Source organism: Littorina saxatilis, linkage group LG11, assembly GCF_037325665.1.
Source record: "Littorina saxatilis isolate snail1 linkage group LG11, US_GU_Lsax_2.0, whole genome shotgun sequence".
NCBI lineage: Eukaryota > Metazoa > Mollusca > Gastropoda > Littorinimorpha > Littorinidae > Littorina > Littorina saxatilis.
In genome coordinates, this window is record NC_090255.1 from 20,501,516 (window position 1) to 20,517,589 (window position 16,074).

Below are 16,074 nucleotides of genomic sequence, written 5' to 3' on the forward strand. Positions count from 1 at the left end.
TTACCCCCATTGTAACTTGTACCCACACCACCCCCACTCCCTTCATCATCTTGCCTTGGGATATAGGGGCTTCATCTCAGGGTGAGTCTAAGCAGGGACAAGTTGACGTTACAAAAGCAGTAGCATACCAACCTGCGCTATTCTCAAACACCACCAAACAAATTTAGTCGCTTACTAAATATTTATTTCTTTAAGTCACTAAGTCAAACATTTAAACCTAAACCAAATTAAGAAAGTGAAAGTACTGGTTCAAAAACACAATGTTGACAGAACATACAATTTCATATAACGAATAAAGTACAAGATTAAACAGCAAATAATCCAACCAGTGGCCTACACAAGTTTACACATATGTTTACAAACAAACACAAATTGCGGCTAACCACTCGGAAAAAAACCCAGATCAATTGCACGTCACACATCAGCTTAAGTCCAAGAATTAAGAGCAGAATTTCACAAGGCCTTAGACTGGGACATTGATACACAGCCCTGAGTTGAAAATACAATCATTAGATTATGATCAACACACAAATCTCCTATTACAAAAGCGCACACACACACACACACACACACACACACACACACACACACACACACACACACACACACACACACACAAGCGTGACAACTCTTGAACAGAAGCATAATACACTTGAATGATAGCACACAACAGAATTTTCTAGTCTAAAAAATATTTGCATCCTCAATGAAACTCGTAACACGTCCATGTTATCTTGATGGATCAAACTTCTTCTTTGCTTGATCAACGTTTATGTTGACTTAGCTAATTGGTAAACATTTAGGATTCAGCATTAATTTACTGTTCGTTTATCAGCAATAGAAACTGATCCCCATAAATACCGTTTCCTGGAAATTCAATACATTATCCCAGGAAGCTTTACCCAAACTCATACTAGACATAGTACATGATTTAAAATTATGATAGTCATTGTACCAGTATTCACATGTTGCGTGCAAAATCGTAAAGGGTACGTGTTCGTGAACAAAATAATGTGCGTAATTCAAACTTAATTTCAAATGAAACGGAAAACCTCGTGTAATTACACGGTCAGAAAATACAGTTTCAGAAAGAAAAAAGAATGCTTCACCCCCCAAAAAAGTCAAGTATTCATTTTAGCAGTTGATAAAGCTGGATATGTAAATAACTATGTTACGTAATCATCATTGCCTAAACAAAATATACAATAGTTTTGTAGCATGCGAAATAGAGTTAAAACACAAAGCACCCAACAAATATCTAGCAGCAGTAACTACCAAACTGATCATCACATCAGGGATTATTGAGGCAGTAACAGTTCAACCATACTTAACAGATGAGCTTCATCCGATAGGGTGTACCCTTTGACAAAAAGTAAGTTTAAAAAAATAAAGCAAGAAAAAATAAGTGTGAAAACATAAGTCACACAAACAAAACACGCAAAGATAATCCAAATGAAACAAGATCAATAAGCAAACATAACAATCATGTACAGTACCAGTCTGGTTCATATCATTAAAAAAAAAAGGCTTAAAAGACAAACTGCCAATTGCATTCAACATCATATGTACTAAACATGATCTAGTAAAGGTAGAGGTGGTTAGTATCGCTCACAGATAGGTGCACTGATACTATAATATCAAAGTTAAAAAAAGTGTCAAATGAGATAAACAAACGGGAGGAAAATGACGGTTATGCCAAAAAAAGGTTAGATTTACCATAGCCCCTTTACATTCCTTGCTAGTCCATTTACGCTGAACAGTCCCATAAGACAACCCTCAGAAAAGCATCTCCTTAAATCAACCCAGGGAAAGAATTCAAAATGTACTCTGTCAAGCATAACCGGACTAAAAACACAAAACAAATCAATACATGAGTGTTCCGTGTACAACAGACACTTAGAGCCACATGTTAATCTTTCTTTTTCATGAACTTGAACCAACAAAATCAGTTATAAATATGGCTTCATGTGTAAGTTATGGTAAAAATAAATAATATACACAAAAAACCCAGCTGTAAACAAGTTCATCATTCAAAGTGTCTATTTAACATAGGGAACACTATGCAATCCATTATTCTTGATCTTGTTTTTAAATATTGCTCGTTTATAACATTTTCTTTTCAAACTGTACTAAGAGGTGATGTATTCCTTAACTAGTCCATGCCATCGGAAAATGTACACTCTATAAATAGAAAACTAAAGTTTATATTGGTTCAAAATTAGTTTCCAGAATGATTTGTAAGTCTGGATGTTTACTGATGCTTTTCTGTCAAACATGTCTTATATTACTAGACTTTCCCAGTGCAATACATCATCGTTTGATTACTTCAGATTAGAAATAAAATGTTACAGACAAAGAGCATTAAGTGACAAATCCACCTAGAGGTAAAGGTAATAAAAAATTAAAAACGCATCTGAAAAAAAATGTTCATGACAACCATAACAAACTTGAGAATAATGTACGAGTTTTAATAGCTCATGCTCTTAGAAAATGTGTACACAGTAAAGTTTATGGATATGACACTAGTAAAATCCAAAAGGTATGAACTCGAATATCAAAGTATATTTCTGACGATTACATTCATGCTGTTCAATCTGACTAATACACCATGACACACACTGGGGTTTGGTCTTATTTTCGTCAATATAAACGCCAAATTATGTCCATTTTATCTGATCAATAAAACAGCTCTTTACCCCCTTCATTCCTGCAAACCAGAAAGCTTAAAAAGACTTGCGAGTACAGCACACTGTCGTAGATCAGCAGTTCAATCATCACGTGACCTCACTTAAATTCCAGGACAAATTCAAGACATACATATATAATAGTAAATGCTAACAATTCATAAGCATACAAACAACGTAGTATGGTACACAAACACATCACTAGTCATGCAAATGTCAATGTTAACCACGGCTCTTCTCACATCTTAATCAGACACAGTGCAACAAAACGAGATGCACCTATTACAAAACTGCTAGACAAAAGCAAAGGAATTCACCCTAACACACAGTGCAAGCATTGTTCATATAAATGTCACAGATGATAACCATAAATATATAGTAGGTACTCAATAGTGTTAAAATAATTGATTCTGACTGCATCTCTTGCGTGAGCAAGACAAAGGTGAACGATGAAATCTCTTATAGGCAGTTCAAATTCTGCCTTAAAGAAAGATACTGTTATAATTATAAATGTTGGCAATAACGTTATATCTAAAAAGCGACGTTAACTCATAAACCATAACAGAAATGAAATAGCATTTGCTTATCAGAGACTCAAGCAAATGAAATAATTATGCAGTCACGCAATGATATATTAAACCACATAAATCTTGATATTACTCCGGCACAGCACACTTGTTGTCATTAAAAAAGATGGCAGCAAATGTAATATGTATGCAAACTGTAATGCAAAAAACACTGTATGTCACAGTCTGTACTTTCAAGACTCAGTAGCGAAGCACAAGCGCTTACTACACCTGTGTGTATGATATCGCACAGCTTTACACTGAAGAACAAAAATCCACATAAAAAACTACGTAGATTTCAAGCTGTCATACAGTAACTAGAAGAACACAAAAGAACCATTTGTAGGTAAAAGTTGAAAAAGACTCAAGTAAAAAACAATTGAGCTATTACAACTGCTGAATGTTGTGAAGTGTGATGAGAAATACAACAAAGTTGTAAGTCTGGTAACTTTCCTGAGGCATTAGTACCGTATACTACCTTGTATACGCCCAGTATCTAGTAAACGCCCACCCCCCATTTTTGATCATTAGACTAAAGGAAAATACAAAAGATTATTCTGCTGTTGTTGTCTTTTGAAATTGTTAACAGACGATAAAGCAAGATTTCTTTCGTGCAGAATTTCGTGTGAGAGAGGAAAGGTGTGTGCGATAACGCATCCTTTGAACACTTTCATGCCAAGTGACCCAAATATCCGTATTCTAGCCAAGGAAGCGCTTCTGTAAAGGGTAGAGTAACTAGTAAACGCCTACCCCCAACTTTTGGACAACATTGGTGCATAAGGGGGGTGGCCGTATACAAGGTAGTTTACGGTATATGTATACCCCGTTGTCAACTATATCACTTCAAGTCAATTTTGAACTGCTTCAACATTAACCCGATGAACAATGGTCAATGTAAATTGTCAACCCTCCTGCTGCAGATTAATTAGTGAAAGGCAAGTTCAACCATTAGCAGCAAGCAATACCAATTCTGTCAAAATACAACAGGTTATAACGTAGCTGTTTGTACAATGTAAAACTAAAGTAATAAGTAGACAAAACATATTTTTTTGCTTACACCAAAATGCAAAGCATGACAATAAACATTATGATCAACAAAGATTAAACTGCACACCTTTTTCTTCAAGGAAAACCAAGAAGCCAATCATTTTCTACACTACAGCATATAAAAGTGCATAGTCATGTATTATTTACCACTGCATTCAACACACAGTGTTTTCAATGTTATTACTGCAAGCGTATTCCCCTTTCGAACCGTGTAGCGTCAGTTCGAGATAGCACCTCGCAATTCAAAGCACCTGTAAGTTGCTCTCTACACAAATTCATACAAAGAGACTACAAGACATTGAATATCTACTTCATCAATATGCAGGCATAGGTATGCTCGAAAAAAGCCTGTCCGCTTTATCGAGTCAAGGTTAAAAAACGAATAAGCAACACAATTATTTCATGCATAAACACAAGCCTTGTCAGCAAGTCATCAAATACATTTTGAAAATGCAAATAAACATCCTGCAAATAGCGCCTACCACCGAGGACAGCCGCATACGAAAGTGTGCACATTATTAAAGCGAGCGTATCAGTTTCAAAGTTTATGCAAATAGTTCTCCGCATGACAGTTATTTTTCGTTCTGTGTTATTTACATACACTGAGCACAAAAATTTCAGGATATTTTTGAGGGTAGGCGTGGTCAAGGACCTGTGACGTCATACCCAAACATTGCTCAGCTCTGGGTTATACCACTGAAAAAATATCCTTAACTTTTTGTGCTCAGTGTATGTATAGGTTTGAGGATCCCCTCTTTCTGGAAAGAAACAGATAGCAAATCAATTTATTTTTTCTTTGCAACAACAAATCCAAACCTTCCAAATGAGCATTGATCTCTAGCATAGTGATGTCTAAGAAGTTTTGACACAAGACATTTGTAAGCAAACAGTGTAACGTTTTGTGATTTAAAAACACACAATTTAAAGCAAAACAAAAGCCAAGGCACAATAACCATAAGAAGCAACGTCCAACCGCCAAATCAAGAGCATATTTACCTTATTGATGTATTCATGATATGACTATTGTACCTGTTATAGGTTCCACGAATGGTGCGGCAATCCCAACAGTAAAGGCATCATTAAATATAAATGCTCTATTAACAAACCTGGTTTTCAACAAACAAGGCCGAGCCTGGATTATTCATACATATTTTGTAGTTTAAATACACAATTTGACACAAACAACAATCTAGTGAGCATCAAAAACAAAACTACGACCGATGAAACATATGATAGTCAATTTTTTTTAATTTATTTTTCTTGGCAAGTCCTTCTTGCAAAAGCTATGCATGTCTGATTTGCAATGCTATTTCATTCACACGCAATGTCAAGTTCTGTTCATTTGTTCGTCAGCGTTTATTCATCCACAAGAAAGTCTGCAGCACTGCACAAAGAAAGAGGCCGACCAAGCGTTGTTCTGCACGAGCTCTCAGCAATTTGTTCCGGATGATTTTTCTGGAAATAAAGAGTGAGCAGGATAGTACATCTACAATGTTCACTTTTTCAAGACAGAAACAACTTTGGAAAGTTATTTTGACAATTTCAGGATGAAGTACTGAGTTGTGTCGGAAAAGTTATGAAAATCTATCTCTGCACCAAATGTGATGGTCAAGGCTTTTTGACGTTAAGACAGAAGGAAGACATAACGAGAGACAATGAACCCCAAAACAGACATCTGATCACCTTTAAAATAATTTCTTAATCTGCAAGCAAAATTTCGATTTTAATGACAACTTGAATGAGTAAACTCATTACATAATGTTTAAGCTTTCAAGCTAAAATGCAATTCTATATTCCGGACTGAGTCAAAGATAGCTTGACGAAAATTTCAATCAACTTGATTAAAAACTAAGAGGGTTACAGTGCCGCCTCCACTTTCCCCAAAAGCCGCATATGACGTTACCAAAATCATTTGTTTAAAACATGAGAAAAAAACTGGGGGGGGGGGTATTATCTGTAAGAATTTGTATGTAAAGTTTCATGGAAATTGGTCTAGTAGTTTTCTCTAAAATGCTAAACCCACACACACACACAAACACACACACACACACATCACTACCCAAGTTTCGATTAATGGTCTATGTTAAAACCTTGAGTCATAAAATTGTAACGTAATTTTGTCAATAACAATGTTCCAACAACTTACCTTTCTTGTTTTTTGATTCTTGAGTCATACATTTACTAAGGCCTAAAAAAAAAATAGGTGTGGTTACGGTAACCCGACCTACCCTATTTTTGGGGGCCGACCCTATAACTTTTTATTACATTTGTCAAAAAAATACACAAAAAAACAAGTAAACGAGTGCAGAAAACGCAATGAAAGCGAAAGCGCCCGAGTCGCACACTTATTTCCCTGTCAAGTAAGTTTAATTTGTACACATTAGAAAAAAAAGTAAAAACAAAAAAAAGTGATTGCCTACCTACCTAGCCTATTTTTTTTGGCTATGTTACCGTAACCACACCTATTATTTTTTTGGGCCTAAATGTATATACACAAAAACAAAAAAAAATAAAAGTATTTAAAATATTTGCTCAGAGGGCACCCAGGCTGCTCATTTTTGGTATGTGACTAGATGGAGGAATGTTCTGTTCCTATGTTAATGTCTGGCGAGATCTGAAGAATCAAGCCAAATCGTTTACCTTAAAAGACCACGCTTTTTCAACCATATGTAAACAATACATTTGATCATCATTGTAGAAAGTCTCTGTCACTCAGGAAGACACGAATGTTTAAAGTTTCATTTAAAGATACATTGTAAACATTCAGCAAAACTATGCTTGTCCAATTTTCAGTTTTGTTACAGTAATTTTCTTTCAACATGTCACAATTTTTTTCTGTTTTACAAGTAACTTTATGTACTTGATAGGAAGAGTTCTTCAAATTCTTATAGACATTCCATTGACAAAGAAACGTCCAAATTCTCTCTTCCACACACATACACACACATATCATTTAGAACTCTTTTTTTTTAAACAATAAAAGGGGGAGGGGGTTCAGGCAAAACCCACCCTACGCACTCCGTTTAAGTCAACAAACACCACAAAACATGCCTCTGCTGAAGAGCACACACACACACACACACACACACACACACACACACACACACACACACACACACACACACACACACACTGGTATCACCTTATGTTACAGATACAAACAAACTCACCTTGTGCTGGTTAAATACCTCTGAAAGTGTGCTCTCCACATTTCTGTTTACAAAAATGTTTTGAAGCTCTTGCACTTCCCTGATGAGGTCATCTATTTTGTCCCACTGTCTGCCATCTATGGCATCAAGCACCATCTGTTTGACCTTCTTGAACTTATCGAAGCAGGCAAGTTCTGCCGAGTTCTCATCATAAAGATGCCGATGTTGCTCCATCTAGTGTTTGCAAATGATCAATAACAATGTTATCTTATTACCAATTCTTCAATTAAATGTTCATGTCTGCATTACATTTTTTTTTAAAGTAAGGAAATGTATTTTTTAGTGCACAAAATCACTTCTGAAACCGGCAAGGTTATGCAAAAGTGTTGTTTACTTTAAATGTTTTTAAAGACACACTTTGTTTGTACATAAATTAATTAGCGGTTAATCTAGACCCAAGAGCAAACAAGCAAACATGCAAACATGCAAGTAGGTGTTACTTCCCGAATGCAAGCAATTCAAATAATATAAACCATAAAAAATTCACTAACCTGGATTTCAGTAAAGAAAGAGTCTATCTTGTCAAGGGACAAGGCAACTTTCTCTTGACACTCAGCATGAAATCGGCGATACTCCACCTCTGTCTCCTGGTGCAATGAGGTTTGTTCATCTTCTGCCTTTGAAGTAGGAACATTTTCCTGACTGGCCAAGCGTCCACAGATGTTGCACATACTGTCTGTTACGATATGTGCAGGAAAGTGAGACATGACACTCTCAGACTTATTGGTGTTTTCTAATGTTGGTTCCTCTTCATCTCCAAGTTTCGTTTCGGACTGTGTTGTTTCCCTTAACCTCTGGTTCATGTCTTCCAGGTCCTCTTTGCTCATGTGCTGCAATATTACACAAGGTTCTTTTAATGTTAGTATGTGTATTATTATGTTATTATGTGGTCAGCCACAATGTTATTTTGTATTGTATTGTATTGTTCAACCACAACAAAAAAGGCAAATGCCGACAGACTCCCCTTCGCAAAATGTATTTACCTCAGACTGACCTTTCAAAAAGTTATATATTCTATTCCATCATCTTTTGGTAGGGTGTTAAGGAGGGATTGGCGGTTATTTTGATTAACTAACCCTGTTACTCTGCAAAGATGAGGCTTTGTTTTCAAATAAATAATACGCTACCACTGCGAGTTATTAGACAAGTTTAGCCATACTCCGTCAGAATGATAGTACCATACTTAGGCAACCCTTGAGTACCTGTAAGGCCACTATATATGTTCCTTACAGAGTCGACTTCCGTCCATGTACTTTTCGAAAATACCAATACTGATGAAATCTTGAAGATTCTACTGTGGATATGTAAACAAGTCAACAATCAAATGATCACACCTGAAGAAGAATGATAGAGTAATAATGTAAAACACGGAAAACAGGTGCTTTGGTGGTAAATTGAGAGAAAGAAAACATGACAACTTTGTACTAACTTTTGAAACTCAAATTCAAGCTTGGAACACAAACAAAAAGAACATTGCAAGTGTAAAAGTGATCAACATGTTCTGAAACATTGTTAGATACAAGTTGGGGTATCCCTTTTAACCACAGTTAAAAATGAACACCACTTAACCGGCAACATTTTAAACTGTGCTACTTCTACTACCCCCATCCCCAACCCACTTCTAGTCTATGCCAAAGAAAAAGTAATGAAAAGGGATGTGACGTTTTAAAAGATGTTTTTTTTAGTTAAGTTAAGTGATTTCCAAAGTGAAATATGATAAGAAAAGAAAAGAAAGCGTTAAGCCCTTGTTTTTAAAATAAGGTATGAAGTTGAGTATGGGGTATCAGACTTTTACACAAGAATCACCACTGAGAACAAATAGTAACATTGAAAAGAATATATATTTTTTTTAATTGTTTAGCTTTAAATACTTCGCTCCAATAAGTACTTTATCAATACTGTCTATCTGTTGTGACACATCAATTGGGTGAAAACCCTCTTTTAATTCTACTTCCTGTTATTAGGGGTAGACTTCATGCAGCCTTAAGTAGGGAGGAAAAGTGATGGGATGGGTAGGTGGGGGCTTGGGGAAAGATATTCAATGTCGGGGTTAAGAAATTTAAACAAGCCCACCTATATTGATAGTTAGAAGCTCAAAATCCTTTTTTTCTAAATGTTCTCCGTTTCTATGGATAAGAATCAAAAGTTAACCTCTTCTTCTGAAGGCTTAACAAGTTCATCTTGTTGATGTTCTTTCGGTGCTGCCTGCTCATCAGCTATCTCCTCCTCTTCTGTTTGTATTTGGGGCAGCGGTCCGCTCAGTGTCGGTGGCGTATCAGTGATGAGTTGAAGAATCTGCCTGTCTTTCAACTCCCAATGGTAAAACTGAAGTGTTGTTGCCATTTTGCTCAAAGTGTTTGAGACAGCTGAGAAGATTTCAGCAAAATCCTTTGCGTTTCTAGCCTTGTCAGTCAAATCTTTCAAGCGCTGAGAATGTTCCTTGGTCTGTTTTACAACAAATAAAGTGTGAGACTGTAGCTTTAAAACAAATAGCGTGTTCACTCGTTCACTAAGTAAACACACACACACACACACATTTCTAGCCTTGTCAGTCAAATCTTTCAAGCGCTGAGAATGTTTCTTGGTCTGTCTAAAAACAAATAAAGTGTGAGACTGTAGCTTTAAAAAATATAGCGTATTCACTAAGTAAACACACACACACACACACACACACACACACACACACACACACACACACGAAAACACACACTCACACACACACACACACACACACACTGTGGGTGACACACACACACACACACACATACGTGTCTTGCCTTGTCCGTCACATCTTTCAAGTGCTGAGGATGTTCCTCGGTCTGTTTAACAACAAATAAAGTGTGAGACTAGCTTAAACTAATTAAACACACACACACACACGCACACGCACACGCACTCACACAAATAAATAGGTCGAGCTTATATGAGATACACATTGCTTGGGAGACTGAGTACTGACTACTCGCGCAAAGTACTGTTATCAGCAAAACAATTGATCCATAAAGTAAATATGTGACCCTCCACCACGAAATGAGTCGCATGTCACCTCGCGCGGTTCTGCGCTAGGCTTGATATAAGTCCGGAGAGTGTATGGTAACAGTGTGAGGGTCACCTTAGTCACAGGCTTATAACTCAAACAGTTTTCGCTCTTTTCCAAAACGGTTTTCACCACTGGATACAGCATAAAAAACACTTTAGGAAAATGTAAAAATATGAAAATCATGCAAAGGTGACATGCGACTCATTCCGTGGTGGAGGGTCACATATCTGCAAACAATGACACCATTCGAAGATAGGGGGCTCCCTGCTAGATGTAAGTGCCAACTGCAAAAAAAGTATTCAGGGATGTTGCTACAAATCCATACCTATAGGACAAATGTCCTGAGTTCTTCAGCATCAATAGGACATTTGACCGCTTTCAGAAAGTCTAATAGGACATTATGAATTTGCGCCAAACAGCTTATAACACATTCCATGGAATTGTTCCAAAGTCATGTGCACACACACACACACACCCACGCGCGCGCGCTGTAGAACACACACATAATATAGTAAATACATCAACACAGTGTGTGTATAATGTTGTATTTGTTTAGTTTCAAAGAAACCACAACAAAGAAACCAACATGAACAACTTCAGAGCTCTTACTTTGATTACAAACTGCATGATTTGGATAAAAGTTGAAAAACAAAATGATCGGTTTGATCTAATGCTGATCTTTTGCAGGCTTTAGGTTTTTTTTCAGCGGCATAATTCAGTGCTTCGTCTCGTATCGAAAACAAAAGCAGACGACAAATTTAGTCAGTTGGAGTTGTCTCCCGTACTCCTGCAGCATGCACTGATCTAAAAATAATCCACTATAATAGACGGTTATACCCAAACGGCGCATACCGCAAACGGTTCGGGAATTCCCGACAAAAGAAAAGATCCGCACTGGCAACTCCAGTGTCAGCTGAACACGAGAGCGTTCGGTCTTTTAGAAGATTTGTATCTTGAAATGAAAATTAACGAATATCGCGCTGTCCGAAGGAATGGAGTACATATCGGACAATGACCACGCTCAGGCTAAAACGATAGGACATCTGACCGACATGCGGCAATGTGAATCGGACATTTGGGGATTTTCATCGATAAATGTCCGATGTCCGCCGCCTAACGACATCCCTATTGCACCCATTTTTGTACCCGCACTAAATCCCCTGTAAATTTGGATATCTGGCACACTTTTCGGATCAAAAATGTTGTGCTATAGGTGCCACGTGACCGTCGCCCAAAATACGGGTACCCCAACAATCGACCCAAAAAAACGTTATAGGTACCAATTACAAACGGAATAGACACAACGTGGCAACTTTTACATACGATGAGAAAACAAAACCAATTACCGATGCAAAACAAGTTGTGTTGTTTCACTATCTAATCTTGCGTATTTCTTGTGTTATGACATTTCTACTGGTGAAGGTGTCGATCGCATGAGCGGTCAAAAAAGGGGAGAGGGGGGGTTGCGTCAATTTTGAGGGGTACCATAACAAAAGGCGCTGTATTTCAGCAATGACCCGGTGGATTGATTCGAAACTTTGAGGATCTTATGCCCACACACCAGCCGTACTCCGGGTACAAGTTTGAATCATTACAGATGTTTTTTGAGATGTTATGCAATCTTCCGTCACAGGTTTGTGTGCTCACATCTTAAAAATCCACGACTTTGCATGCATACAGACGAAAGTTTTTACAAGTACATGTACTGCCAAAATTTCTTTTGAGTATGACCACTGGCGGAAATTTGCTAGTCCTGTAAACACAATAGAATAAATATGAAATGTTTAGGCTATTTTCTATAGACAGCGTTTATTGCTTAGTGACTCTCAAAACATGCTGCGGTCACGCATGACTGGGCATCGTTGTAGCAAAACGATCATCCCAAAAAATTGGATTGTGTTTACAGGACTAGCAAACGTAAACTAGTGATTGTACGTTGATGAAACTTTGGCAGTATTTATAACAATCATGTGTCTGTATTCAAGCAAAGTCATAATGTTTTTAATGTAAGTTTACAAACCTATAACGAGTTCAAAAACATTTCCCGGAAGATTGAATAACATCTCAACAACTATATGTAACGGTACGAAATGTTACCTGAAGTATGTCTCCTTTCAGTATGTAGGCATACGAATACGATAGCTTTGACTGCGCCCCCCCTCCCCCAATCAAGTTATACACGCGACCCCAATGTCGTCCTATACAGATTTTCTTGCATTGCTAAGAGGAACATGTGCACACCGCATCAAATAATTATGACACAGGATTTAAACAAACCATTATCCCCTTAACTAACATATTACTACAGACATACCATACCTGATCATTCAATTTTTGTAGGAGATGAAGGACGGGACGGGAGCATTTGTCTGAGACATTTCCCAGGTTAGAGTTAAGGAGAAGCACAAGACTGAGGACCCATCCACGTTCCAGCAGAAGTCGGGTGCCTTGGCTTGGTTTTTCCTCGTTTGCTTTGGACAGATACTCTAGAAGCTTGAAGTCTTCTATCTCGGTCCCACAGAGAAGGTGAAAAAAGTTCTGAAAATCAAGATAGCTAGAATAAAGCACTAAAGAATATACGCAATAAACACACGCTTTAGAGCCAGTAACCTTCCTTTGTCCTACACCCGTTATGTCAACTGCTTGTCTTCAGTTGAAAGGGAAGAGGTGATGCAACCACCACAAATGTGTGCAGTCCATAATGTGGGATACGACCATCCTTACGCTTAGATGCACATACACAATCTGAAGCCAGGCTAATAACTCTACAAAGTTGGATGTTTTGGTACATTTATTTCGTGACTGAACACAACGTCAATCTGCAAAATTGATTCAACAAAATGTCCAATTTTGCAAAGAAAGCATTTGTGTTCATTTGTGGTTTGTAACGAAGTCATAGGGGGGTTTGATCCAAGGTAAAAGTGTGCACAAATCTGTAGTGGTTCACATGATCGTTTATCAATACAGGAAGAATGACCTAAATGTATCTCTTTTAACAAAGAAAGTCTAGTGCTTTAGTGTGCCCATCTTTGGGACCAATGTATGAACATTAGAAAACTACAACAAGAAGCTAAAGTTTTAAACTTAATTCTCGCCAAACAGTACACAATGGGAGGCGATGGTCTTCAATTCTAGCAACGTGACCTGCTCAGCGCAGGCGTGCTTTTAGCAGCTCTGCTTCGATACCGGTAGCAACCAAGGTAAGTGAACTGATTGACTGCCTTCAGCTCTGTCTAGCAAACGGAGATGGTGGGAGCTGTCTCGACATGCGGGGGCCCGGTAGCTCAGTTGGTAAAGCACAGGACTTGTGATCCTATGGTCGCAGGTTCGAATCCGGGCCGGGACGTACACGGGTCAACTTTATGTGCAGACTTCGAGACGGTATCCATGTTCCACCCGTGTCACCACTGTGGCACGTAAAAGACCTCGGTCATTCTGCCATCAGTGCAGGTGGCTAAATACACCTAAACACGCAGACACCTGGGTAGTGCAACTCCGTTCCTGCTAGCTTTCCACTTGGAGGAAATGACCCCAATTTCCCAGCGACGGGACAATAAAGTAATGAAAAAAAAAAGCTTTTTGGTTGGGGCCTTAGTCATCTTGAGGTTCGGAGACCTCCGCATATGATGCAGTGCGCGTTCTATACGTCCAATAAAGGCAGTGTCACCAGCAAACAGAAGTTCTTTGCAGAGTTGTTCAATCGTTTTTGAGTGGGGTTGCCTCAGGTGTTTGATACTGTGAGCAGGAACAAGACTTTAAATGATCCTGCGAAAACTATGCTGTCCACAAAAGTATCTCGCCTCTTTTGACAAAAATGATAGCCTCACCAGAGTCTTGACAGTTTTTTTGGGGGAAAATGTGGATACGTTCATTACCTGTATCATAAGTTTGTCTGTCTGTCTACTTGAAAGTCCACTGGGTCGAAGTACAGTAAATGTACCGTTTTGTTTTGTCATAAATTAAACGTTCCAATGACCAACCATTCTGGTTTTATTATTCTGAATTTTGAAATGTTAGCATTCTAGCAGTCTATCTGCGTTTGGATTTCTGCTCACCAAAGTATCTTACAATGATCATACAGCTCCACGAGGACCAATTCGGACAAGTCAGACACGGCAGCAACCTATCACAGTCTTTACAGTTTACAACGGTGAGTGAAACAAGTCTACTACCCACCCCCCCCCCCCTCTGTTATCAGTGTTCTTTGGAATGATTTTGAAACATGTTACTGGAGACCTGGCCGACAAAGACGTTTTCGCAGGGAAGGCAGCCTGTCTTACCCAAGGCGATTGCAGGTCCATACACTCCAAGCAAAAATACATCAGCATAGCATACATCATAACTTACCTTAATCATTCCCTGCAAACCATCCCAGGTCTGCCACTTTTTGAATTTGTGGGCATGCACCCTTTCAGGTAGATTGTCGTTTCCTCTCAGCAGATTCAAAAACTGAAGTCTTTGGTTATAAATGGCTGGCAGTGCGATTACCTTCTTGCTTCTGACAAAGAAAACAGTCAGACTGAAAATGTAGAATAAAACAAGTCGCGTAAGGCGAAAACACAATATTTAGTCAAGTAGCTGTCGAACTCACAGAATGAAACTGAACGCAATGCCATTTTACTCGTAGCATCGTCAGGCCACCGCTCATGGCAAATGCAGTGAAATTGACAAGAAGAGCGGGGTAGTAGTTGCGCTAAGAAGGATAGCACGCTTTTCTGTACCTCTCTTTGTTTTAACTTTCTGAGCGTGTTTTTAATCCAAACATATCATATCTATATGTTTTTGGAATCAGGAACCGACAAGGAATAAGATGAAAGTGTTTTTAAATTGATTTGGACAATTTAATTTTGATAATAATTTTTATATATTTAATTTTCAGAGCTTGTTTTTAATCCGAATATAACATATTTATATGTTTTTGGAATCAGCAAATGATGGAGAATAAGATAAACGTAAATTTGGATCGTTTTATAAATTTTTATTTTTTTTTACAATTTTCCGATTTTTAATGACCAAAGTCATTCATTAATTTTTAAGCCACCACGCTGAAATGCAATACCGAAGTCCGGGCTTCGTCGAAGATTACTTGACCAAAATTTGAACCAATTTGGTTGAAAAATGAGGGCGTGACAGTGCCGCCTCAACTTTCACGAAAAGCCGGATATGACGTCATCAAAGACATTTATCAAAAAAATGAAAAAAATGTTCGGGGATTTCATACCCAGGAACTCTCATGTCAAATTTCATAAAGATCGGTCCAGTAGTTTAGTCTGAATCGCTCTACACACACACACACACGCACACACGCACACACGCACATACACCACAACCCTCGTTTCGATTCCCCCTCGATGTTAAAATATTTAGTCAAAACTTGACTAAATATAAAAAGAACAAACGCCTAATAGACTAGCCATTGGAATACTAATTCATTATTCTAAAATGTTCACGATTTTTCCAAAGCATTAAATGGCGGGTTCACTGCAGCAGTCACCTTGTAAAACTGATGGATGTTATCTAAACTTTGT

The 16,074-nt window shown here is 38.0% G+C and overlaps 1 protein-coding gene across 1 annotated transcript; it reads right to left on the minus strand.

Moving 5' to 3' along the window:
• Positions 1-162: 162 nt before the first annotated feature.
• LOC138979979 (probable inactive protein kinase DDB_G0270444) lies at positions 163-9,949 on the minus strand. Its single transcript, XM_070352742.1, has 4 exons — positions 9,658-9,949; positions 7,998-8,336; positions 7,468-7,680; positions 163-5,752 (listed from the first exon to the last, which is right to left on the minus strand). The coding sequence occupies exons 1-4, from the start codon at positions 9,847-9,849 to the stop codon at positions 5,654-5,656; spliced, it is 843 nt and encodes a 280-aa protein (XP_070208843.1). The 5' UTR covers positions 9,850-9,949; the 3' UTR covers positions 163-5,653.
• Positions 9,950-16,074: the final 6,125 nt, after the last annotated feature.